We start from the raw sequence: 27335 nt of genomic DNA, 5'->3' as shown, positions 1-27335 counted from the left end.
AGCCTCCTGAGCTGATCCATCAAAGTATGCCCATGGATGAGCTGAGTTGATAACTTCCAGTGTTATATTCCTATGGGTCGGCTGATAGTCCTCTTCAGGTATGGAGCTGTAGTCGGCTAGTAGTCTGGTAGTAATGGAGGGCCAGTGGGGGGGTCTTTGAAGAAAAATGGCTTGGTTCCTGGCAATCCAGATGGCCCAACTAATAAGGAGCGGGATGTTCTTTTCTCTGACAGTTAGTTGAGCACCAGTTGTTCCATGCTTCAGATGGATGAGATCCGAGTAGGGATTAACTTGTTTACATCTCTTGATACTTTTAAAAGAAAACTATTTGTCTTGAATAAAGGACATTGCACATTATCTCCAAATCTGTCGAGCACATCTAGATGTTGTGAGACCCCTCTTCTTTAGTCATTCTTAATCTAGTTCCCTATTCCCAACAATTATAGGACTCATCAATGTCTACAATCGTATTCTGGTCTTGAAGAAGGGGTGTTCTCCTACACTTTGTTACCAAATGCTCATGTGCCTGGGGTATAGATGTGCTCTTTTAATTCCTTAGCAGCTGTCCTGTATTTATATTTTCACGGGCAAAAATTTATGGAAGCCTATAATGAAAGTTGATCAGCTAGCAAGTTTGTTGGTTACTTTGCTATCTGTTTCCGGCATGGCACATTGTTTTTTTTGTCATATTGTCAAGAAACTTACGGACCTTTCTGAAAGAACAATTTTCTCACAGTATGACCTGCAGTTACCAGTAAATTATGTGCTGTTTTAGGAAAATAATCTAGTTGTAGTTGGTACATTGTTCTGTTTTGTGTCCTCTCTAATCTTTACTGAATTGTTTGCAGCAATTCTGCTATTTCACTGCAACAATCTGATTATCCATATGCTCATCTGCAAACAAGTTCTTTGCACTTTCAATCTTCTCTTGATGATTTTCGACAATCTGGATGGGACCATCAATCTGGCAAGGATCATGCCTTGTTAATGAAGGGATGGGAGCAAGGTCATGATGAATTGCATTCCCCAAAGGTTGAGGAGGATGACATAGGGAGTCATGATGTTTTCACTCCTAGTTGGGGTGCTGTAAATGGGTCAGATATGCCGGATGATGGAAAGAGAAAGGAAGAGAACATGGAAGTATATGAAAAGCATGTAGGCAGAGATGCTACTTCAACAATGGATGTTTCTATGGGAATGATGGTCTGCTCAAGTGATTATCCAAGCAGCAGCACACCAGCAGATGTGAATTTAAGAGAAAGTTCAGGTGTTTCTCAGGGTGGTATCCCTGCATGGCTTGGTAGCAAACCTGTTGGTGAGCAACAAGTGTCAGTGGGAGGAAGTGTTCCTTGCCCTTCTTTAGTACCACTGGGGCCAACTCTCACCACAGTGCCTCCTGTTAAAGCCACCCCGTATATCCATGTAGATCATCTTTCATTGAATACACCATGGGCTGGACTTGGACTCCCTCCTTCCTCACCTATGGACCAAGTTTCACCTGCAGCTGCTGCACTGGCCCCACCAAATCTCCCAGCAAATGTTTGTGGTGCTCCTCTTCTTCCTTCTCCTGTAACTCCTCTTGGCTGTTTACCTGGAGGACCCCCACATCATTTTGAACAAATGAACCCCCTCCCACCTCTACCACCTGTGTCACCGCCTCCCCCTCTCCCAAGTGAAACACCACCTCCTCCACCTCCACCACCACCGCCACCACCTTTGTCTCAGCCTCCTATAGTTCCACCTCCTCCAAGTTCTCCCCCACCACCCCCACCACCCCCTCCTCCTGAACCTTCACCCATGGAGTTTAATGATGTACAACGCATGGCCTGTCATTGGCAGGGTCCTTTATGCAAAAGTGGTGTGCAATATTGCACTGTGGTGGCACACAGAGAAGATTCCACTGCTTGCAATTATGTAAATTCCATGCCTGAGCCTACAGAGTAATTACCAAAACCTTACATCATGTGACCGTTTTATTTGCTAACATTGGTTGTTATGGTTCATAGTATATATTTTAAAGAAAGAAAAATTTCATGGAACTTTTAATGCAAATCTAAAGTATTTGATAAATCGAAATGTGGAATGCAGATGGCCTGATAGGCTGGATGTGACAAAGCGTACAGACTTTAGATCCGTGAAGTATACGTTCCATAATACTCCGTCAAGCAAGGTAACTTTTCTACAAGCTATATAAAGTTTTTTTAATCATGTTATGCATTGTGTATAGTCATATTTATTATTTTTGATATTTGAAATGTTTCAAGCATTTTCTTCTCTTGCTTTGGGAAGAGGGAATACAATCTGAAACTTATAAGTACTTATCCTAGGGAAAACTGATAATCATGGAGATATATAGGGAAGGTTTTTCTTTCTTCTCAAAATCATTTTGCTGCATGTGGAGAAATATGTATATCCTCTTGTGCCATATTCTGAATTGAAGTGTATGATTATTATGCTTGTCTAGTCTGCTGCTTCTCACAAAAAATCTATATTGCCTTGTCAAAATCCTTTCTGCTTTGTATGGAAGAATCTGTGCTTGCTGTTTTACAAAACTCTGAATCAAAGCTGATCTTTCTATCATAGTTTCAAACAGGGCATATATAGATCACTCTTATGTACAGTCCAATAACTGGCCATATACATATCACCCTTTTTTATAGAATTTATATAATTTCCATAAATATAAAAAATATCAAATGGCTGAAACAGTTCATACTTGATGGAAGTTAGAACACAGCCAAACTAGAACTAGACCATAACCAAGCCCAGAAAGTGAGCATATTCTTCGGATGTCTAAGTAGACTAACCACAATCAGAATAATGATAACATTTAAATTTTCTTTTTTTTCCGTAAAAGAAAATTCATAATTTCATTGGAGAAATTACATGTTGTAGAATAACATTTAAATTTTCATATCAGGAGGGCTAGCAATTTGCAAATGGTTATGCATCATATTGGTGCCTCTTGTTGCTCAGGCCTGAATTGTCCTCCACAGCCTGGGGCTGCTGTTTACCCTTGAAAGTCTATTGCTCCAGGCCAATGATATCAGAACTGAACTGGTGACCAAACTGGTCGACCCCCCAAACCAAGAACTTGTCAGAACTGGACTGGAACTGGGAAAAAAACTGTTTGACCAAAAAATACATAAAATATTCAAAATTTAGAGAAAAACATATATATATATATATATATTCATGTGCATCCATATGAATCCAACCATTTATACACAAATATGCAAAAATTCTCTCAACAAAGAGAGGATCTAGATGGTCTCTAGTGTTAAAAAAAAAATCATGCTACAACAAATACCTAGATATCATCAAAATCATTGCCTATATTGGATCCTCATCATCAATATCATCACCCTTTAAGCATTAAAATGAGATGGAAAATGCTAGACATGTCAAATTGACATTTTGTTTGAGTGGTTGGTACATTTTTATGAGGGTCATGATAGAGGAATTCAACAATCAATGCCTCTAACATCAAGGTACATAGAGCACTTGGTGCTTGTTGCCTCAAATCTAGCAGGTCTTGTGATAGGATTCACAAAAAGGGCTAGACCTTGTTATAACAATGAGGTAGATTGCCACTATCACCTCAACAATCTTCCTCTTGCCCTTAGTGGAATTTCACCACAAGGGAGGCTTGCTAGTGATCACCCAAGTATCACCGAAGTATGAATTAGGCTCTATTACCACAAACGCTCATCCACAAGAGCCCTGAACTAACTTGGCCCTAGCTAAATGCCCTAGTGGCTTCCCTTAAAAGGCTTAGAAAATAGAAGAGAAGAAGAAATATTAAGTTTTTTCAAAGTTTTTGATCAACACAAAGGTTGCCAATACCTAATCATACTTGGATGATGGAGTCTTTTAGGTTACTTCAAGAGATAAAGGAAAAATGCTTGGCGTAAGGGGGAAAGATCTTGTTTCCACTTATATAAACCCTAACCACCTTTCTTGTGAGGGGAGATATTAAACAAGAGAGGCACACTAGGAGGTCTCCTATGGATTTCAAGGAAGAGATATTCAACATGCAAAAATTATCCAAGATTTCCATAAACAATTTGCATTTAGACATAGAGCATAGAAAAACCCTAGCAATAATTAATTACATGTAAAACAATGAAAAATATGCAACAAACTTACAATTCTTCCATGAAAAAGCCTTCTTTCAATCCTAAAATGACATCTCCAAGACATAAGCCAATTTCCAATAGCAAGAGCACAATAAAAACCACATCTCCACAAGTAGAGAGTTACAAAAAGGCTTATGTCTAGTTCGGTCATGTCCCCAATAAATAATTTGGCTAAGTAAACTCTCCTTTTTGCAATTTTGGTGTTAAGAAATATTTTAAGATGTTAAACTTAGGAAAACTGGGTTGAGGGAGTCCCCACTTAATTTTTTGAGAAGAGAAGCTACAAAACATTAGAGAAAAAGAAAAATTAGTTTAGTAGTGGGATGTGGGAGCCGCCCACAAAGGGGAATTCAAACCCCTTAGCAAAATTGAACTAAGGGAGGAGGGAAGAGAGGGAGTTTGAAGTTTCAAACTAGCGGAGCCCACAAGGAGAAAAGAGAGCAACAACTATAAATAGAGGAGGAGAGCCTCATTATGATATCTTTTTTGGAAATTTGACATCTGAACTTGAGTTGCTTTAGCTGTTTAGCCAAGTCGATCAGTGTTGTTGAGCATAAGGAATTTCCAAGTAGAAATTCCACCTCTTCCTTGGGTGAACTTCGAGTGTCATCATAGGAGAGAATTTGGGGAGCTGATTCTGGGCAATCAAGGAGCTATTTCACAAGATTCTTTCAGTTGCTGCGAGCTTCCCATACGACGCAAAAGAAAATTAATGGCATTGAGAGAGGCTAGTACACAATGGAGTTTTGGCCGGAGATTTTGCAGAGATTTTCCCTCAAGGAGGATGAGCTTTCCCTTGGAGATTTGTAGTGCTGAAAGTGCTGCCATTTGGAGGGCCGAGTTTGTCTATTGTAGGGCCTGCCCATGGGTTTACTGGCAGCTTTTGCGCACTCATTGAGATCAGGTGTCTAAGAGACTTTTGGAGCTGGAAATCACTTGGAGATTGGGAGGAAAATTTCCTAGGAGTTGGAGAGGATTTCATTGAGGGAGATTTGGGCATTTTTGTGGCAGTTCGATTTTTGTAGCTTCATTGGCAGACTAGTGGGAGCAACATACTGGCAAACTAGTGGGAGCAACACACAGATTTGGGGTCACTGGTGACTTGTGGATCTATCCTGAACCCTTTTTGGGTTTTATGTGGGGAGGCTCTAATAAATTTGGCTGAATTTTTTGATCACTTTTGAGGGCCAAAACATAGTGTTGATTCCAGCCAGCAGCGACAAATTCTTCCTGACAGTGCGCAGTTCCTTCTAGGCATCTTTCTGACACTTGGATTTCTTGTATTGACACCTGGGTTTTGCCATAGCTTGCAGTAGCAAGCCCAGGTTCCATTTTCTACCACTGATGTACTCATATTTTTCAGATTAATACCATGGCTCAGAACTTTGGCTCTATTTTCTGTGTGTACTGATTGTGGCTATGTTATCAGGATTTTAGCTTTTCTATAGCTAGTGCATGTATTTGATATTCACTGTTTTTTCCTAGTATGGAACATTACAAGTTCTCAAGAAGAGGCCGAAATCCAAGTGTGATGATGACTAGAATGAATGGAAGGAGCCTCAATTTATATGAGGTCTAATCCTTCCTTTTTACAACAAAATATTATCCTAAAATCCTTAGGACAAGTTTAATTATGAGTATGAATCAAGATAGTGGGTTACAAGCCAACCCAATAGCTCATAATAACAAAAATATGCCACGAATCCCACACGTGTGGATCGAAACTCTCCATAAGCATGATGTGTCATGCCCTCTTTGGGCAATAAATGCTATGAAATGGGTTAGGGGGATGTCTCATTATCATAATCAGCTTCATCCTTGAGGGGAAGTCCTCAAGAAGTGCCTCAAGATGTCTCCCAGCGTCAAAACCCTATCTGGGTGCCCTACATCATCTTCAAAGAGGCTAAAAGTATGGTGTGACACACTCTCTTTAGTGTTGGGGCTCCAAGTGCTAGTACAAGCCCGTCCTTGTCGTCCTGAGAATGACCATTATCTTCTAGACTCCAAATTTAGTCATGCCCACCAAATGGTGTTAAAGCCAGCCTTGGGGCATGTTGGATCCACTGTGTACATCATCAAGAATCTCCAACACCAAGCAAAGGGAGCTTAGTGTTTCAACATTTGGGGGTGCTATGAGGTGTCAATCAATTGCAGGAATCATCAAAGTGCCTATTACTTTACTCTGGAGGGGCAAATTTTCATCTACAAGGTCATCATTTCTTTTTGGAAGTGAAGTACAACTTGGCATCATGTGTAGTGGAGGCATGGAGTGTGTCCTCAAGGACTCTGCTGCTGCGTAAAAGACCACTTGGAAAAACCATCTCAAAATCAAGTGAAAGTTACCAATCATTAGGGACCATAGATGCATCATAATAGACCATACTTAATTGTTAAGGGCATAATAACACTTTAAACTTAGATCACTTTCACATTATTAACTAGACCAAGTCTTGTAAAATTGCTTTCCACTTGTGTTAGGGATGACTAGATGGGTAAGCCTATTAGGTGCTTCTAGAATCTAGCTGTTAAGGGGAAGTGACATGTCCTAGGTCAACCCTTCAATTCATAATTGTTTGTGATAATGTGGCAACGAAGGGGAAATGCTTCATGGCAAGGTGCCATGGTCATGTGACTAGCCAATGGAGGTCCATCATCCTAAGTGTATAAATGGATGGAGGGAGCAATTATGGAGGCATGAGTTACCCTTTCCCTGGCTTGCTTTTTCCACCCCTCTGGTGTGCCTACTTGTTGATAATGTTTTGATAAGGAGCACAACTTAGGTGTCCAATGTTAGTTACTGTAGCATTAGAGGTGTTCTAGTCTTGAAACTTTGTGGAGATGCTAAAACATAAGAGTTCTCTAGAACCCAAAAATCATTTTTGGAAATTCCACCTAAAAGTGTCTCAATTAGATTACTAGCCTATTTTTAATTATTTCCTAAGTCTAAACTTAGGAAAAAGGGTTAATTAATCATAATTAATTGAGATAAGGTGTGAATAATCTAGAAACTCACACAGATCGACAAGGAATTAATTTGGGCCCTTGATTAAGATTTAATCTTGGCCGTTGGAGGTCCAACAAAAGATTATAAGAAGAAGTCGATGGAAAACACACTTGAGGGGTTCAATTTCCTTAGAGAGTTTGATTTTTCTAGACAACCAGTAGTTGCCGGAAGAGTTCGAGCTTTAGAAGGAAGCAGAGACAAAGGGGCAGGGACAGTGATCTGGAGGAAGTTTTCTAGATCCGAAGAGGCAGCAACAAGAGGCCGAGTTATTCCCAGTGAGGCAGCGCAGATTTACCTAGAGGAAAAATCAATCCAGCTTCCAGAGGCTTGGAAAGTCTTCCAAAAGGTCGGAGAATCATTTTCCTTAGCAAAGACGGGCATAATGACTTGATTAGAGGCAATTCTGGGCTAGACATCAAAGGCTCTACGTAAGCACTTCGTAGAGGCCTACGCAAAAGGGTCAAGGAGGATGAGTTTGTGAAGCTAAGTTATGCCGGGGTTACTTGTGGAGGAAGAGAAATTCCCTTAGATAATTTTGGCCAAATTTTCTTGCTCTTTGGATTTTCAGTTGGGCATCCATAGATTGTACTCAAAATTTCACTGTTGCTTAATAATATAAAACCCTTAGCTGCTGCACCTGTTTTCACAAGTTGGGTTTTTCCAGGGACATTTGTCCAAAAATAAATGTGTTAATTTTTATGTGCGCTAGCATTTCTCAGTTTCCAACGCTATTTTCTTCCGTAGTTTATTTGTGAAGGTTGCAGTGTGAATTATTTGGTATTTGCTGTAGCAAATAAATTGTTAAAATTAGAAAAATAATTTCAAGTTACTGAAATAGGATTTCAAACTTGAAATTTTCACATCCAAGCGTGCTTTTAATGATATAACATTGATTTAGCCTTTAATGATGTATCATTGATTTACCCCCTTAATGATGAATCAACTTCTCGCTCATTAGGGTTGGGACATGTAAGGGTTCCTTTATTATGTGATGGAGCATCAAGTGCTCAAGAACTAGGTGATGGCTAATGAGGGGGGTAGAGCTCATGCTAGGTTTTTTCCCACGTGCTAATTGATGTCCCAATCATCTTTTACATTTTAACTTTTCTTTTTCTTTCATTGTGGCCATTTTATACTTTGAACGTTTCTTGTAGTTGCATCAACCTCTAGGGAAAAGTTTTTGGCCCAGAATCGAGGATATGAGGGTGCCAATCCCAATGAACCAACGAGAGTAGACCTGAAGGATGGACATGAAATCAGGGAATGGTGAAGAGTGGGTAAGGATGGAGTGGTTATGGATTGCTACTTCAATCCAAGTTTCTGAAGTGGTGCCCCTCTTATAACCCTAAGGCCTCAAAGGAAGTCTTGCTGGACTAGGGTCAAAAACTAACCCCCATGGCGAGGTGAGAGAACAAGTTTATATTCAAGACCGATTAATCCTCTAGACCACCCCTTAAACCATGTTATAATGCCCAAAACATTGAGTAAAAACACATGTTGCAAAATGGTTAAAGTACCTGCTGAGTGGTGACCCACCTTCCCTTAAGAGGAATGCCAAATCGTGAGAGGTGTTTGACCACTGCAAATGGTGAAGGAATGTGGCATGTCATCATATACTAAACAAATGTAGGGATGTTGGTTCTCTGGCTATCCAAACTTCAAAGTAGGAGAAAAAATTTCTCCTATGGGGTTACCCACTTTTTGTTGGGTAACAATGCTCTTGATTAAATGCTAATTCCATGCCCTCATGCACGACAAAATCCAGTGAAAACTTTTTAATCCCTCCAATCCTAAAATCTTGAAAACTTCTGTCTGCTTAATTTTGAGTGGGATCTAAAATTCTACTTTCCATATCAAATCCATTAAGGTTGGAACCACTCGCAAACATCCTAAAACATCTAATGATAATGTTAAATTCAAGTAAAAGGATGATTATCTCATTCTTCTACTTTAAGGATTTAACATTACCATTAATTACATAGCATTAGTAGGGCCCTGTGGTTGAATATTAGGCTACTCCACTAATAAATTATTATTATTATTTTTTAAATTTGCATTCAAAGGGTCCTTGGTTGCATTGTATAGAGCCAAATGATTCAGTAAAAAAAGGCCTATTTGGTACCAAATTGGCTGGTTCCATAACATTTCCATTAATTACATAACATTAGTAGGGCCCTAGGGTTGAATATTAGGCTTCCTTACTCGTAAATTATTATTATTATTATTTGTAATTTGTGTTTGGAAGTTCCTTGGTTGCATTGTACAGAACTGGTTGGTTTAGTGAAGAAGGGTTGGTCCATCACTGAATCAACCTTTTTCGATTCCAAGCCATTGGCCGAATAAGTTTTTGGGGTCAAAATGACTGGATCAACCAATTCCAATAGTTCTGGTCCAGTTCTGATAACACTGCTCTAGGTATTTGTGGATTTCTCTTTAAGGAATCCTACTTCTGTTTCTTTGAAGTTCTGGACAGGACCACCAACTTTTCCTTTGAAGCTATTGCTTTCTCCTCATATTTTTCTTGAATGATGGAGCTACATTCATCCTTCTCCCTAAGCCTTTCACTGAACTAGCTTATAGTCTGGAATTTCTCTATAGTGGGTTGAGAATTTTTTGGAGTTAGAGGATTGCTTAGAATCCCTTTTGGACAATTGCGGGTCGATTCTAATTGACTTTGGATAGAGATAGACCACCTTATACCACGTTTTGATAGGATCTGCCAGATGTGCCCACTACAGGAGCTAGAGATTAAGATGCACCTCATTTTTTGGTGCCCCCAATACTATGAGTTTAAAGGAATTACCATTGCCTATAAAGGGACTTGGGGTGATCCGTCTATACTTTCTTTTGGTGACAGGACCAGATATGCCTAATCTAAGCTAGAGACAGAGACACACCTCAGTTTTAGGTGCCCCCTATACATTCTTTGGATACTAGAAGCAACGAAATTTTCCCTCTTCATTAAGGAGATTTTCAGTCACAAATCTCAGTTCTTGCACACCTGCCCTGCCTTGGGATGACTAGGATGATCACCTCATACTTTCACCTGGATCCGTCAGATCATAACCACAAGTGACGAGCAAAAGTTCAAGGTGCACCAGATAATAAAAGGGCGAGACCTTGGGTTTCTTCTCAACATCCACCTTTGAGGGATTGAGAGATATCATCGAGACCAGTTCAACTGTGCTAAAACGTACATTAGTTCACATGTCCTCAGATCACTAGAGGGACCAACTCTTGACAATTCCAAAGCAAGATGCCTCCGACCCATCTAATTACTTCCCAGTTCCAAAGGAGGGGCTAGAGATCTATTTAGAGTTTCTTTATTTTGACCTTAAATGCTAGGAGTATCCCTGGCTTTCATACGCCCCCAAGGATCATATGACTAGACCCACCTTTGGTTTTGAGGGATTTCGATAGCAATTTAGTGCTCAGTTCAACTCCCTCGACATTGGTCATCAGACTCACTAGCCCTTGACATCTTTAGCTCTATTTGACGGATCTTCCTATCTTACTCATTCTTTCTTGGTAGGCTAGTGATTATTTTGTATCGTGCCATGATCTTTTATATGCATGTTGTGACAACACTATTACTTGTTTCTTTTTTTCTTTATGTTATTTTTAACATTTTATAGGAGTTGTGCTTGCACACTTCCGCATCGTAATTTCATACTGATTGTACTCTTCTTCAGTCCCATTGACCTATTTTTGTGGTCATTTGTTAGGCATTAATAAAATTATCTTATCTTTATTTTCATCAAGGAGATCATCAGCCTTAGATCTTAGTTCTAGCAAGCCAAGCCATGTCTTGAGATGACCAAAAGGATCACCTCATACTTTCAAGTTTATATATTACATTAGAGCAACAAGCGACGGGCAAAGTCCTAGTAGATTGGTGACATTCCTTGTCTCTCCTTAAACTCCCCATTGTGAGATCATTCAATATCATTGAGACTGGTTTAGAGGTGTCGAACCGTACACCAGCCTGTATGTCCATAGAGCGGTAGAGTGATTAGCCCAAGACGAATCCTGAGCAAGGTGCCTTCCACCCATCAAAGTACCTCTCAAATCTAGAGATCTATCCAGTTTTTCTTTCTTTTTACCTCAGATGCTAGGAGTATCCCCAACTCCTAACCCTCCCCCCCAAGGATAATACAGCTGGACCCCTTGATGGTTCCAGAGGATTCTTACAACGAGCTATTACCTAGTTCACCCTTGTTGCCTTCGGCCATCAGATTTTGGACACCCTATTTCATTAGTTTTATCGTTTAATATTTGTCTCTTGACGGGGTCTTGAATTGCTCACTTTCCCAGCCTTGGACATACTCAGTGATTCACTTATTGTTTGTATTTTGTATCACCATACCTTTGTCATGGTTATATATACACGTGTTTTATCTTGAGGATTTATTCCTGTAGGTTTCTTTCTTGGAGCTGCACTTGCACTCCCACATTGTATTCATATTGGTTGTATTCTTCAGTCCCATCGACCTACTTTTGTGATCATTAAATTAATCAAATTATCTTATCTTATCAGACGAATTTCCAGGGTGACCATTTTGAGCCATAATGATCTGAACCACTCGAGTTTGAATGGGTCATCCTGCTGTCCTTCCACCACTTCCGCTACTCTGGTTTGAGGTTTTATCCTGATTGAATCTACGTAACTGTTAGTTTAAGACAATCTGAGGCGAGGGGAAGAGAAACTAGTCTTACTGAGAAGTCATTAATTCCCCTGCTTAAGAAGTAAACCCTTCTTAAATGAGAAAATATATGCAAGGGTGGCAGGATAAGCTTCCTTAATAGATCTAGGCAGGACATCCTTGATGTGACACTGTGATGTCACTGAACTTTTGGAGAGTGATTTTTGGCACCTGTTGTTCCATCATGACAAATAAGGGGTTAGATTTAAAAATGTTGGGGCGAGGGGGTGGGCGGGGTGTAGGGCAACTGTCTAATCAGCTCATGCTTTTATGCATCTCTCTCTTCCATGGTTTGTGGGTACAGTGCATCCTACACATGGCTGTTACTTGTGGATGTGGCTAGGTTTGCCAACCAGTCCGCAACTTCATTGTCTGATCTCTTAACATGAACAAATTGATGATTCCTCAGAGACCAAGCAGCATGGATAGGTACCTCTCATGAAGAACTCCTGGATTTACCGTTAATAACATCTATTGTCAACTTTGAGTTTCCATTGAGGATAATCCTTTTGAAACTGGTCTTCAGCACTTCCATTATGTCTAGAATGAGGGCTTCAATGCAGCCTCATTATTTTCTCCTTCCTCAAGGAATTGGTAGCAAGCTTTAGGATATGCCCTGGGTGGTCTTGAAAGATCTCTCCTGATGCTGCTCGGTCTGGATTCCCCTTAGATGAACCATCAAAGTTCAAGTTTAGCAATCGTTTTTTATGAAGGGTCCACAACTGTTGCATAACTGTGGGCCTTAACTGCTATCCTTTTATTGTAGGGCTAACTAGCTCTTGTACCCAAACTTTTTAGGATGATGCATTCCTCATTTGAGGTATTTTTCTGATATTTTCTTGCTTTTGCTCTTCTAAGTTCAGATCTTACTGCATATCTGATCCTTTAAGGAGATCTTTCCTTCATAGTTGGATAGTTCTTGTCTTTGAATAAAAACCGGTGTTGTCATGAGCAGGAGCAAAGAGGAGCAGCAATTTCCAGAAAACCTTAGGTGTGAAGCAGCCTGGGTTTTTTTTGTATAACAAACATTTCATATTTTTCGATGCATATATATTTATAAAAATGTTTGCACAAGTTAGAAATGCCATCTATGGCAGATTAATCATGAAAGCACCAACCATTTAGTACACAAATACAGTTACCATACTGCAGTTGTAATGTTGTCAGCAAAATTCAAATTATCAACCACAACCTTCAAGTTTCAACAGATAAATAATTCTACTATGAACTAATATTTCTGTGTGCCACAAACAACTTCTATTTGTTTTCCCATGATCTAACAACAGGGGCAGTAGGAAGTCGTCAGGGGAAAGAAGGATAAGCAACAACACAAGCAACACACCCCCTATTTAGTTGTGGATGTTGTAAAGCTAAAGTTTCTACATTTGGAATCCGTTCAGTGCTGACATTAGTGGATGGGGGTGGATTCTCTACTGCACAATCAATTTCTTAAATCCCATCACCCAAAACCAAATCCTTCAATTGCTTTAAGGATGTGGTTTCATCCTCCATTGTTAAAATTGGCAACTAGGGCCAAACTCCACATGGGTCATCTTATTTATGACAGCTGATATTTTTCTTGGATTCCTCTCTCCGAGTGTAGGATTGATTTAAAGATCATCTGATTTTGTCATGTACAAATGAAGTTATGAATTTATTTTGATTATGGTCAAATTGTCAAGGTCGGCCAGTGAACTTATGTAGATTCATAAGCCCAACAGTCACGTCTATTCATCCTCAACGTTGCATATAAATAGAAGGTGACTTAGCCTCATTTGGACACACTCATCTTCACACTTCTCTCTCTCTCTCATTGATTGGGTACGAATTTCTCGGCCTCTCTCTCTCCACACTTACGAAATTTCAAGAGCGCGAAATTTCAGGAGGCCGAAATTTTAGGAGAGCGAAATTTCAGGAGGCCGAATTACTGGACAGTTTGACCAAGTGTTAACCATCATGCATTGACCTCCTTTGACTGCATTTTTGTGAGGGCTATCTCTGTTTGGGCAGGCTGCATTTCTGGGCACAAAAATTGAGGCTAAACGTTGAATGTTGACCAGCGTTGACTGCAGCTAGGGCTGACCAGATTTTGACTGGGCTGTTTTTGGGTTGTTTTGAGGGCTGATTCATCTTGCTGTTTGGAGGCTGAAGTTGACTAAAGTTGACCAATTTGTTGAGGGTCAAATCTGCCTTGTTGACCAACGTTGACTTTTCTGGTTAGGGCTCTTTTGCTGCTGTTATAAATTATCAGATTTGTAAATTGTACTATCTCTCTTTGCTGAACTATTGAAGACTAAAAGAAGATTTGATCAAGGGTTTCCCCACATTGGGGTTTATCCCTGGCTGGTGCCACATCTTGTGTCCTCTTGTCTTGGCTTTTCTTCTACTATTTATGTTTATGTTCTATCTGCATTTTACTATCATGTTGATGTGATTGCTAATCTGAATATTGATACTGGGCTAATAAAGAAATTGAAGTAAAATTGCCTTAAAGCATAGAACATACCATTGTTGCCTAAAATTAACATCCATATTAGTATCCTTTGGATTGTTGCCCAAGTCTTATATGTTACGTGATTCGTCATTGGCCTGCAATAATGGGACCAACTCAAAGTTGTAGTGCATGTTGCCCTCAAATTTTGTGTTAAAGTGATGAAAGCTCCATCCCACCTCTTACAATTTGAGTGGAACTTGGGTAGGTTATCCACTGTCACCTCGACGACCTACTTTGCCTCTTTAGGTTGGCTCTCCTCCAATTTCTAGGGTGGCTCCCCTAAGATTCACCGGGGCATAAAAAAATATGGAACAAGGTGATGTTGCAAGTAACCCCAATGAATAAATTGGGTTTTTAAAGGAAAAGGAAAATAGTGGCAATGGAGGGATGTGAAGACCAGTGTCAATGTTCAAGGGCGATGGAGTCAAGGGAATGTTAGAATGAGAGGATATCAAGAAGCATGACCCTCCTTAGGCCAGTTTCCTTGATTAGTGGTTCAAAGAAGAGAAACTAGTATCTAGAAAGATGGGTAGCTTTACAGCTAATCTGGGTAAGTTGCAAGGTCAAAGCTGTTACCTCACAAACCATCAAGGGACCTAAAAGGGGTTTCCTAAGAGGGCTACTGCTAGGTCAAGGGCAACGACGGAGGCTTAGCTCACTGTCACCACAACTAAGTCTCCTTAGCCTTTACGGACTTTCACTGATGGGAGGAGTCCTGGTAGTGTAGGGATCACTTTGTAAAGTAGATGTCAATGGAGAGGTGAGGAGTGACCTTGAAAACCCTTTCCTAAGAATGGAGTAAAGAATGGGACTTGCTTGCTCTTAAGCAAGGGACTTGGTCCACCAAGGGTAAGGGGGGAGGTTTGAGGGGTTGAGGGAGAAAGGTTAAGCTTATAGATGAGTTTCTAAATCCCTATAATGCTTGGACACTTGGACTCCCAGATGGTTTTTGACAAATAGTCTTTATTGAGAAGTGGGACCACAAGGGGTCAAGTGGACCCCCTCTTCTCTTGGTTCGACAACAAGTACTTGAAGCATTGAGGCTCCTGATGTAGTGTTGATTTCAGGTAGCATCGGATGTGCTCTAGCTATGAATATTGGTGGAGAGGCTAAAGCACATGAGATCTCCAAGACCAAGAAATGGTTTGGACAGATTGTACTCGGGTTGGGAGGTATTAAAATAATAATATTTTTAATGGAGTTCCGAAGTCTAAACTTAGGAAAAAAAATATTAATAGGTATTAATATAAAAGTGGGTTAGAAGGTTCCAAATTTCATGGATCAAGCCAAATCTAATCTTAGCTGTTGATTAGAGATTTAATCTCGGTTGTTGAAGGACCAACAGGAAAAGTATAAGAGGAGGCTTGAGGGTTAGTTGGAGAATACACTAGAGTGATTAGTCATTCATTTTGCTAGAGCGGGGGTGCTAAGCAAAGTTGAATCAGTGATCAGCAACGAGGGGCAGTTAGTACGAGGCAAAGAGGCAGGGACAGTACTGAGAGACCAGCGCAGAAGCAGAGAGAGCGAGAGCAATAGCCAGTTTAGGCTACGCAGAACCCAGTAGAGACAACATAGAGGCTAGACGGACTACGTCATCGACGCAGAGGCTGCTTGAGTGACGCAGAGTGTCCCAGAGGCTGCGCAATGCCTCAGAGGGTTGACGCAGAGGCCAGAAGGGCCAGCGCTGAGCTTCAAAGTCGTTGGAGAGGGTTTTGTGGGACAACTTTTCTGAATACCTGTTTCCGAATATAGAGGTATTGCTGCCGTGTATTTTTCTCTGTCGGGTGAGCCAGTTAGGCACCCAGTTGTACTCAAGGAATAATTGCATAATTATATACCCTAAGAATAGCTGCACTGGTTTTTTCTTGCATTGGGTTTTTCCGGGGACATTTGTCCAAAAATAACGATGTCACTTGTGTGTTTGTTTTCTTTCAGCGGATTATCTGTAGCTGTTGACTGTATTGTGTTTATTTCGGTATTTAAATGTTTTAAATAACTTGTTCAGAATTTTCAAGTAGAAGAAATAAACCAGCAGAATACAGATTAATTTTCTAACATATAGACTTAGAAAATTCAACATGTAGTCTGCTCCATAGCATTGTATTCATTTTGGCATGTTCATAGTTACACCTAGACCATATAAATGAGCTTTATTTCTTGCTTTTATAAGAGTGGCCTTCTCACTCCTACTTTTATTGCCACTTATGTATTGGGTAGTTCTATTGACCTACTTTTGGTCATTTATTAGGCATTAGAAAACTTATATTATCTTATCTATCTTATGTTATCTTGATTTGGGATTCCCTCAGAAAGAGGGAGGCAACCTAGTTGAGGTTGTTTCTTGTGTTTTCAGGTGCATGAGGGATTCTTGTGTTCATAGTTTGATGCTAACCCTTTATGGGTTGTTGTTGACCTTACCACGAACTTGGTATTTTAGGATCAATCAATTATGATGTATGTTCTCTTGTGCTTTTGGTACATTTGATTGACTTGTCTTGGTCTTGTTGGAGATGTGAATTTCTTTGTAGGATGTCTTAGACAACATTTCATGTGGTGCAAGATGTTTTGGCTCGTGATGATGACTTTTGGGATGTTGGAGTTTTGATAGATTATTGTTGATGTCTGCCTTGTTTTGAAGTGGTTTTAGAGTTCAACAGGAAGAAGTAATGTAGGGTTTTGTTCCTTTTGTTTCACATATGGCCGTTGTTCCTTTGGAGCCCCTAACAAAAGGGAAGAGAGAGATTCTTGGTTCGGTGGTGTAAAGCAAGTGGCCTTGTTGTATTCTCATTGCATGTTCACCATATGGAGGCCAAATTTCAGATTGCCTGGTTGATTGCTTAGAGGGAGACACACCTTTGTGAGTAGTGCTTTCTTGGAGGCCAAGGTGTGCACACCTATACTTGTGGGTATGACTCTTGCAAAGTATGTATGATGTTGTATCTTAATGGAGGAGTATTCTTTTAGCTTTGAAGAGGCACTAGAGTTGTAGGGTTGTAGATTTAGAGGGGTTTCATTGGTGTTATATAAATCACTCTTCTTGTAAATAATGGGTGTTAACTTTTGGGGTTATTCCAAAAGTGCTTTCACCAAATGCTTGTCCCTTGGAAATGCTTTATGAACATGAATGGCTTAGTTTGGGTGGATGCTTGACCTCTGTTGGAGTGTTAGCATAACACCCTTAATTATATGTCCCAAATCTTTACTTTGAGTGATAAATCCCTAAAGACAAGTAAGACTTGTTACCCCTCTTTCAGTGGGGGTACTCCAAAATTTTTTACCACACCATTTGCAAGCCCAAACGTGTGCAATTTATAGTGTTGTGAGGCCATGTGGGTCGAAGTGCGAAAATGCATCCTAGTTCCTCGTGGGTGAATGGTCATGATTGGTCTTGTTAGTTTCATTTTAATGGTGTTTGGTCTTATTATTGTACTAGCACACCTATTTTTGTTACCTCACATTGACCATTTCCCTTATGTATGCACACTTTTTTGGGCATGACCATCATTTTTCATTGTAGTCTCATAATTCACGATGCATTTGTGCTCCCCAATGCAACATCCCACATCCTCCAAGGCGAAAAGAAGGTCCATTACACCCTCTAAGTCATGGCTAATAACCACCAAGTGAAGCACTCAAAACACCCTCCTAAAAGTGCAATTTCAAGTTTTTTTCTCCATTTTACAGGCATTGACTTCTCTTGGGGCAATGGTAAGGGGTTGACAAAGCAACATGGCACATCCAATGTTAAAGGAAAGGTTCACTTCATGTCAAAGTCACTCCAATGGACCAAGGTCAACTCATAAGCAAGCAAAGTGAAGTCTCAAAACATTAATACAAGCAAGGTTTGGACCAAATCAATTGAGTTGTCCACTCTCTTAGCCATTGGAGGTGAAAGAGGTCAATTTTGAGGAACATTGAGCAAGAGGAGGAAGTCATTTAGCCTCCCAAAATTTATCATTTAACGAGACAGTAAATTTGAAAATTAAATGAAGAGAAATACCTGGAAATCAGTTTGAAGGGGTTTCTGGTTTGTTGTTGCTCTTGCTCCCACTACCAAACCGAATTTTCCTCCTAGCCTATTTGGGAATCAATTTATCTATTCCCAGATCCATAACACTTCGTATTTGAGGTCTTTTGGCCCCCTTTCCCAAAACCCCAAGAACAATTGCCCAATACTCTATATTTTTCTCCACAGTATCTGCTTCCCCCACAGTTAAGAAAAGAAAACCATCCTCTATCCTCGCTTCCCTGGTAAGACTCTGACAAATCCCCCCCCGCCCCTTCTATGTCGTATCCCTTCTCCTTATAGCTTCACACCCACCGCCTCCTAGCATTTTACCTGATCTGTACTCCTTGCTCTCCGACACGTGGAATCTAGAATGGTCTTTCCTTTTAGGGTGGTCAATACATATGAATTAATTGAATCAGTCATGTCCTTGTGAATAGGTTAATTTAAATTTTGATGTCATATGCTTATTCGAATTTTGGTTTCCTTTAGTTGATGATATAACATATGTATATCCTTATATTCCTTTTAGTTAATATTTTATTTCCTTAAATTCCTTTATCTTGTAATTAATATATAAATTCATTTTTATACTTAATAATTAACAATTTAACAATAATCAATATAATATTATGTTATATTTTTCTTATGTAAGTTAATATAATTAATAATATTATAGTTAACTTTTATTGTGTATAAGACTTTGTCTTTACATTTATTTTGAATAATATGTTACTTATATATTATCATGGTAGTTTACATAGCAAGTAATCCAACTCAATATGTTCATTATATTATGGCGATTTTAGGTATTTACTCAGTATGCCAATAATTCGTCCACTAGACTTTTATAATTAGTTAGCACATATACTAGTGCGGTGCATGTGATGCATGCATATGTAGCTATTATATGCATGCCTCCTATGCATGCTAATATTCCGTTTTGCATGTAATTTGAGATGGGTCATTATAGGGTGTCACCTATTTTTGAGGGTTTGAAGCATTGTAAAATCAAATTATTGTAATGACTTGGTCTCCAAGCTTTTGTGGATGACTAGTCAACCTTTCTTTAAGGTTTCTTATACATTTTCAAAGGAGTAAGAGGGGAGGGAGATGTTGAGAGCCTCCTCTATAAATAGAGAGCTCATCCTCCTATCAAATAGAGGTTAATTGTTGAGGTTGTTATTGCCATAATGTAATTATTTTCATGAAACTTTCATGTTGACTTTGGAATTTCTCTTTCTTGGCTATTCTAAATATTTTTTTAGATGTAAATATGTGATTAATTCCAGACTACTACAAGGCTATTAAGATTGATCCATTTGAAGGGGAACTATGTGATATGGAAGGAGATGCCTAGGATTATCTGTCACCTTTCCTTTGTTGGTGTTAGGTAAGGATTGAAATTCCTTGTTGGGCTATATCTAAGGTTCCTCAACAAAGGTTTGATTTTATTTCATTCCATAGTTGATCTTATTGTTAAGGCTTTTCCCTTTATAGGGATCCCTTCGAGGGGCTTGGTTTCATATCTCGTCTTGGTTAGAAAAATGGGTAATTTTAACTTCTATGGTTCTACCTCCTTGCCCTAATCCACAAGCATTAGATAACCAACTTAAGAAGTACTCATCTTGACTCCAATATCCCTAGTGGAGATAAGGCACTTAAGCCCTAATCCAACAACCAACCATTTCTACAAAATTCTTATATTTTCTTTTATTTATTTATATGATTTAAAGAACCAGTGTAGCACGACTCTTATAAGACGTGCGAGTACCTACAGGTCTTGACAGGTTCTATAGGGAGACGAGTCACTCACATAGGACCCACGGTCTCTACCTGTACTCATCCACACCCGCATGGAACCTGTCTACTCGTATTGAACCCGTAAAGACCTGCATGTGACCTACATAGGACCCACATAAGACCCGTGGACCCACTCAGAATTCATATTTTAATTTTCTAATTTTTTTATTTTTTGGAGATCATATTTTTTAAAGTTTTTCTGTATTTTGACGAGTCTTATACAAGTCTTATATGGGTCGTTCCAGAGTCTTATATGGGTCGTCGAGTCAATAGCCAGACGAATCTTATACGAGTACGAGTTGTGCAATATTCGAAAATACCTAAAAATAGAAAAAATAGGATTTTTTTTTTCCTTTTTTTGTTAAAAAGTAAACCATGGAGTATCTTTCTTTTTATTATCTAGAAAAAAGTTGATGGATTGCATTTTCAAATCTAGGCAAATTTTCTTGGATTTGTGCCATATTGATGATCTAGAGGCCTAAACAAAATGACCCTCTTGTGTTATGCTCTAAAGTTTTATCTAACATCAATTTGAGGGTTTTGAAGATGTCTTCACATGTCTGAATGTTAATTTACAACACCATCAAAAGATTGGTGAGGTTCCTTGCCTAGGGTTTCGCGAAAGAGTTTGTTCCTAACCCTAAATCCCTAGTTATATTTCTGGAGTGTTCTCATTGCATATTTTCAATACCTGGAAGTATTTAAGGCTGCTCTCAGTGTTGCAAAATATTTTATCCTGGTTAGGGTACTTTCGATTTTTGACCTTAGGTGGATTGAACCCCCTAATTTATGAAAATTTGGATCAGATTGCTGTAACTTGTTAATCACTTGCATTTTTGACATTGCTGGGCTACATTTTCACTCATATTTTAGTGATTGAGCTCAAGCACCCAAGGATTCATCATTCTAGTGTTTTTCCACACTCTTGGGTTGCTTCAAAGATACTCTAAATTTGGCATTTCTGCGTGTTCTAGTTATTTTGCAGATTTGGAAGTGTAGGACAGCAACAAGCTTGTCCAGAGTATGTCACAAATCAAGAGGTAATCAAGGACAATTCACCTCACTTGGTTTTATACCTTTCCCTCACTCTCAAGCATTAAAGATAACCATTTAAGAGTATTTTGAGAGATTTTTGTTCACTGGTTTGTATTTTCTACAGTTGCATATCATATATCAGACTTGGCATTTTAGTTCATTTAACTCCTAACCTTCATCATACATAGTGTTTCTAGGCACTTGTATCTTGAGATTGTTGGTGAAGTGTGTGTAGATTGGGATAACCCCCCATGGTATCGTAGGAGTTGGCCTAAAGTGAGAGGAGATTGTGCTTAGGTGACAGTGGGTGCATTTGATATGTGTTAACTGCTTAACATCTTGACTAGACCTTATGGACGCTGCTAATCTGGGTGTTAACAAAGTCCCTTAGAGGAACAAAGAGGGTTGTTCATCATCACCATAAGAACGCTCTCTATCTCTTTAGGCCAACTATTCTATGGCACAAAGGGGGTATCTCGAAGATATATTATATACTTGAGATATAAATGGGTGGTGGGTTGCTAATACTAGTGCCCATCCAAGGGTTATGCAGTTAAGAAATACAAACAAAGAGGGCTTAGAATGATATGGAGAAGACACATTCAAGTCATACATTGATGCAACATGACTAGTCCAAATGGATTTTAGGTTATATGAGAATGAGTGAGGGATTTAACGGTATATGCACCATCACAACTAATTTGTTAAATCCAATATAATGTGCAAATCAAATATTGGAGTAAAAACCATCACATGAGATTATAACAAAAAGGACTGGGAAAGACAACCTTTAAAGGAATGATCAACCCAAGCAACAAGTCACATCTTCAAGGACAATCTCATAGGATTAAATGATCCATTAACATGTGTAAACGTCAAATCTTTTATTACAGTAGAAAACTTCCCCAATATCCAAGATTACATGAAGGGCTGTATATATATATATATATATATATATATATATATATATATATAATCAACAACTGCTAAATAATAATTAATAAGTAGTGAAGGGACACATCCTAATGAAAAGACATGTCACGACTAAACGGCATGACTCTCAATGAAAGGGCACTCCCTCCTAGGTATTTATATGGGGCCCTCATTTGTAATCAGATATACCAATTCTCATACATTTATTCAATATATTGTTATTTTATCCTCGATGTATTTCTTTTTATTCCAAGTATTTTTGGATACATATTGGTTGTCACATTTGGTATCAGAGGAACTATGATCTTGACCTTGGCCATGCTCTTATTAAAACCTCATTTTCTAATCTTGGCCATTGGCCACATTTTATTTAGACTTTGTCTGATTCGGCTTTTCGCCAACCTTCATTTTTCATAGTTTCTTTGGTTTTCCATGTCTTTGACAAATATTGGAGCTTTTGGTCATTTAACACTCAACATTTCTGCTCAAAAAAGCTCATCTCTAGTGCAACTTAAACACCCCTCTTAGCAAAGTAAACAGAGGTTAGGCTAGCCACTGTAAATTAGTGCTAGGGAGGTTGACTGCTGTCGTAAACCCGTACTACCCGGGACTGTGCACTAAATTTCTATTGTTGTATAGCCACTAATTACAGAACCAAAAATAAACTGTCTTCTGTGCATGCCGTAAATTTGCTGTATGTAGGGTTGCTTCATCATTGCCATACACATTCAAGCTACCATCAAATCAACACATGTACATTGTTGTTGTTTGTCGCCTATAACTCCATACATAGGTGTGAACTTAAGAAATCTTACTAGCGTAGTTTTCGTGGGAAAGGGATTGAATGGGTTGGTAACATATTAATGTAAGCATCGTTACCATCAATTAATAAGATGCTACTCTACATAATTAGATGAGGGTTAAATCTAAGGTACATTGAAAATAGTTTGGGAAGAGTTATTTTCATAATAACTCGTTGAAGGCTACTTAGTGAAGTTACCTATTATATTTCAGGAAAAAAGGAATCATAACAATAAGGAGCACTTTTGTATATTAAGAGAATATTATCTAAGTATTCTTAGAAGATATATAGAAGGGTTTATAAAAGGTGAAAGCCTTGACATTATATAAAAGAGGGAATCAAAGTAATAACTGAAAGGCATAAAGGAAGAAGTATATTTTAATCTTTATACTTGAAAAAAAATCTAATTATTATTAAGCATGGAGTCGGAAAATAATAAATATTCAAGGATATTTTACAAAACAGGTAAGCTGCATTTTATGTGTAGTAGCCTAAGTAAGATACTATGATATCTTTTTAAAAGGTGTCACATCTTTTTATACAGGCGAGAAGGTGGTTCTCTTCAATTGAGGGGTCAAAATTTAAGTGAAATTAATTATTTTCATTTTGAAGTTGGTAAAGGGTATTATAAAATAATACCTAAATTATAAAGTACCAAGTTTAAGTGAAATACTACGAAATTTTGAGGAAAGACAAATGGAGTCTCATAATGAAGAAAATAGAAGGTTTCCTAAAACTGTAAAATATTGTGTTTTTGTATTACCTTGACTAAAACACTTGCAGGTAAAGATATTCCTATTTCTTTTGCCCCTAATGTGGATAATAATTATATTAGTATCAAGTGTGCTAACTAGTTAGTGATTCTTGAGTCAAATATAATTGAAATTATAGACTCATGGGGCAAATAACAATATGACATAAACATTTTACAATTGAACATTGGAGATTATACCTTTGTATTGCATTTCACTATCAGGTCCTTATTTTGTGATGACAATGACATAATTTTGTGTTCACCCTCGGTGGAAGCACTAGGGACCTTCATCTTAAATACAAAGAAGAATTTTTTGACATTCTCCTATAAGATGAAAAATATAACATTACAGGATGATATATTGGAGTTAGATTCAATGACATTAGAAGACCTTAAATATATCTCAATAGTTATCCTTTAGGATAATTAGAAGACTGCAAAAAAATGTAAAAAGGATTTGACAATGTTATAACAGTTAAAGACATAAATTTCTCGCCTTAAGAATCATAGTCAAAGCTTAATTGCATAGATTAAGAAGTTAAAACGTGCAATGAAGTTGCAGCACGAAACGTTAAAGCAACTTACTAAGAAGGAATTACTGATTGATAAAGAAACGACTCATCTTTTTGAAGTGAAGAAGTCATCCTCTGTAAAATTCCCAACTGTGGAAAATAAGATCAATACAGATCCAGTTAATATCATGACTTAATAAGATGCCAACCCACTTAAAGTAAAGGCATATTCAGATGTTGAAGTAAAAAGAATAGAAATCCCAAGTGAAGATCCAATGGTCAACACAGAAACATTAGTGCATGAAGATGACATCATACCAAAAATAACTCTAGAAAACACTAGAAGTACAATAAAGGAAAGTCATGTTAGATTTCCGTTAAGCCTAGCACCTGAAAAATTATTAAACTAGCAGATTGCAGATCTACTGAATAACTTACACAGCTAGGTTCTTAACTTACCTAGTGGAAGCAAAAAAATAAAATAACCAAAATCATAAAAAGGACACAGATTCCGCCCAATCAAAGTTTTTCTTTAATAATCAAAACTTACTTGGGCTCTCGTCCTGGGATAATGGTCCAACTGAGGAATAACTTGTTGGAAATATTGAGAGGGGGTTGAATCAATATTTCACTTCACTTAGTTAATTTTAACCTCACAGAGCATTAATTAGCATTAGATTAAAACATAAATCAGCAACACCATTCAACAATGCAAAACGTCAAAGATGGTACACAAGAGATTTTTAGGTGGACACCCTTCCCGGAGAAAAATCATCAAACACTTTTAATATAGGTTTTTAATGATTACATCAATAGGAAGCTCCAACTTCCAAGATTCTCTAGCAACCACTCGAAGGAGGTTCCAACCTCCTTATTTATCAGCTCCAACACCCTGTTTTACCAGCTCCAACTAGAAGGACGCTCCAACACCCTGATTTACCAGCGCCAACTAGAAGGACACACCAACGTTCTGGTTCCGACTAAAAAATGCTTCAAAACGATGCACAGGCGCCAACCTGCCCTAGCACCACCCTGCCACCTTGAAGTGTTCTTAGGCTCCAAATTGAAGGAGGCTCCAATCTCCGCCTTGCACCACCCAATCACTCTGAATATAAAAAATTGAGAAATAGATGTGGGCTGCTGTACCAGGGACAATGACCCACTTACAAAGATATTCAATAAGCCCCTTTACCGGTGATGTATACTTCAGATGCCTAACTACAAAACTGCCCCTTGTAGACTGTCAATTTTCACTTCTCAGATTGCAATACTTGATAATGCCTTTCAATCAAATCATATTTCATACCTCTAGTCTGCTGATGTAGAAAGTGTCACTGTTGAGCCTGAAGATGCCCTTGAGTGATCTGAAGTCTGCTTGTGCCACTGACTGCCAAGAATATGCCTGCAGATGTCACTGATCTACTCCAGATTTTGCTAAGAGTTCTGCACTTGAAGATGTCCTTTCTGCCATTGATTGCTTTCAGTTCTTACATCAGCCTTTCCATCTAATCAACACTTCAAATTATGAACAAATCATCCCTTGAATTTGAGAAGCCTTTATTCAGATTTTTATGCAATACTTGAAGACGTTACTGATGCCATTAATAAACAGATCCAAGACAAACTGCACCTCTGGAATCAGTCCTGAAGATACTCTTAATTTGTTCTTTCCTTTATGAATAGTCTTCTGCCTTAAGATGTGATCCAGTTAACACACTGTTCCTTACTCTGCTCTTGGGACTAGTCAATCAAGAATCTTATACACCCTTTGTAACAGATCAAGCCCTAACTATACATATTACAGACCTTATCAAACTGTCCTCTCAAAAGGAGTTTTGATGAGCTGAATCCTAAGTCAGACCTTGAATTTCAATAAAGACACCATCGGCAATGTCAAACACGAGTTTATAGGTCTGTTCTGGCTATGAATCACTTCAACAAATTTCAGATCTCTTTACAGTCCTCTGTCGCACATGTTATGTAACCCCGCATCATCAAACAATGCTGCCCAATATAACTCTCTTACCCAACAGCTTGATCATCAACCAGCTCTTCCCACCTCTGACTTCTAGAAAACTAGCATAATACATCGACTACAGATGTGACAACACATCACCAAGTCATAGATAGTACATGGATTCAAACTGAGATTCAACAGGTAACAAATCCAGCACATTAAGTCCACTGATAAACCCTAGTAGCTCTGGTACTTTATAGACTCCAAACTATCTCTGACCATTCCACTCAGCATATACAATATAATAGCAACAGTATACCTAGGAAAAACTTTTGTGCTCTGATCTATCTGTAGGACATACTTTGATCAATAGCATATGAACAATCTATCTTACCTCAGCAACAATTACACATGTTCTGAGAGCATAATCACCATGCAATGGCTCTGCTGTCTTTTCATGAGTATATCATATGATATCAGCAGCTAGGAGTCACACGTCACGGAGTCTCATACACCTTTTAGCTGCTCAGTCATCACAATAATTTCATACTTCATTCCTTCATATTTTAGCAATTTATGAGTAGTCAACAATCAACAAAACTTAGCCTTGATATAGATCAATATTTTATTGCTTTGCCACTGATTTTAGTGTGCGTTAGGACAAGAATTTTATTGCGATCTTAATTAGATCCTAATCAGCGCAAGCAGAGCTAGAAGATGTCTCTTCAAATGGTCCTTCATATGACATTCTATTCACCTTTGACTGAAGCTGAAGTATATCTCAGGAATTAGTTCAGCAAGAAACAAATAAAGTCATAGAAGTAAACCTACAGATCTAACTGTGACTCAGCCTCAGAATAATTAAGTGTTTGATCTAGCATCAAAACAGATCAGATATGCCACAGTGCTAGCCTCAAAAAAAGACAGACCTCCAATACATCAGTGGTCTGGTATGAGAGTCTTCACTGATCACTGTCATGTATGAGAGCCTTCACTGACTGTCCTCTCAACAAATAGAGATCCCAATCCCTTCTACCAATCACTTGGTTCTTGTTTAAATCGGTTACTTCATTCCAACAACCACTTCACCTCCAGTAAAGCTGACCTCCAATTCTTTGTCTTCTATAACCGAAACCGAAAGGAGATTTTTCTCCAAACTCAGTATGTATAACACCTCGTTCACCTCCATGATG

At 38.6% G+C, this 27335-nt stretch overlaps 1 protein-coding gene across 3 annotated transcripts in view; it reads left to right on the top strand.

The window, feature by feature from the left end:
* LOC149139887 (nucleic acid binding protein) overlaps positions 1 to 27335 on the top strand; it is a 188633-nt gene that overhangs the window by 149149 nt on the left and 12149 nt on the right. For 2 of the 3 annotated variants that reach the window (XM_089447287.1, XM_089447286.1), the window contains exons 4-5: positions 849 to 1940; positions 2089 to 2170. In XM_089447287.1, the coding sequence (XP_089303413.1) occupies positions 849 to 1940; positions 2089 to 2170 (1174 nt within the window). Of the gene's footprint in view, positions 1 to 848; positions 1941 to 2088; positions 2171 to 21123; positions 21190 to 27335 lie in introns of all 3 variants that reach the window. The other variant, XM_089447285.1, reaches the window with a different exon arrangement.

The sequence above is a fragment of the Pinus tabuliformis genome, chromosome X, assembly GCF_031772625.1.
Source record: "Pinus tabuliformis cultivar Carrire ecotype Pingquan chromosome X, CPIR1, whole genome shotgun sequence".
Taxonomy (NCBI): Eukaryota; Viridiplantae; Streptophyta; class Pinopsida; order Pinales; family Pinaceae; genus Pinus; species Pinus tabuliformis.
The sequence above is the reverse complement of the archived record's forward strand: the minus strand, read 5'-3'. Positions and strand labels throughout refer to the sequence as shown.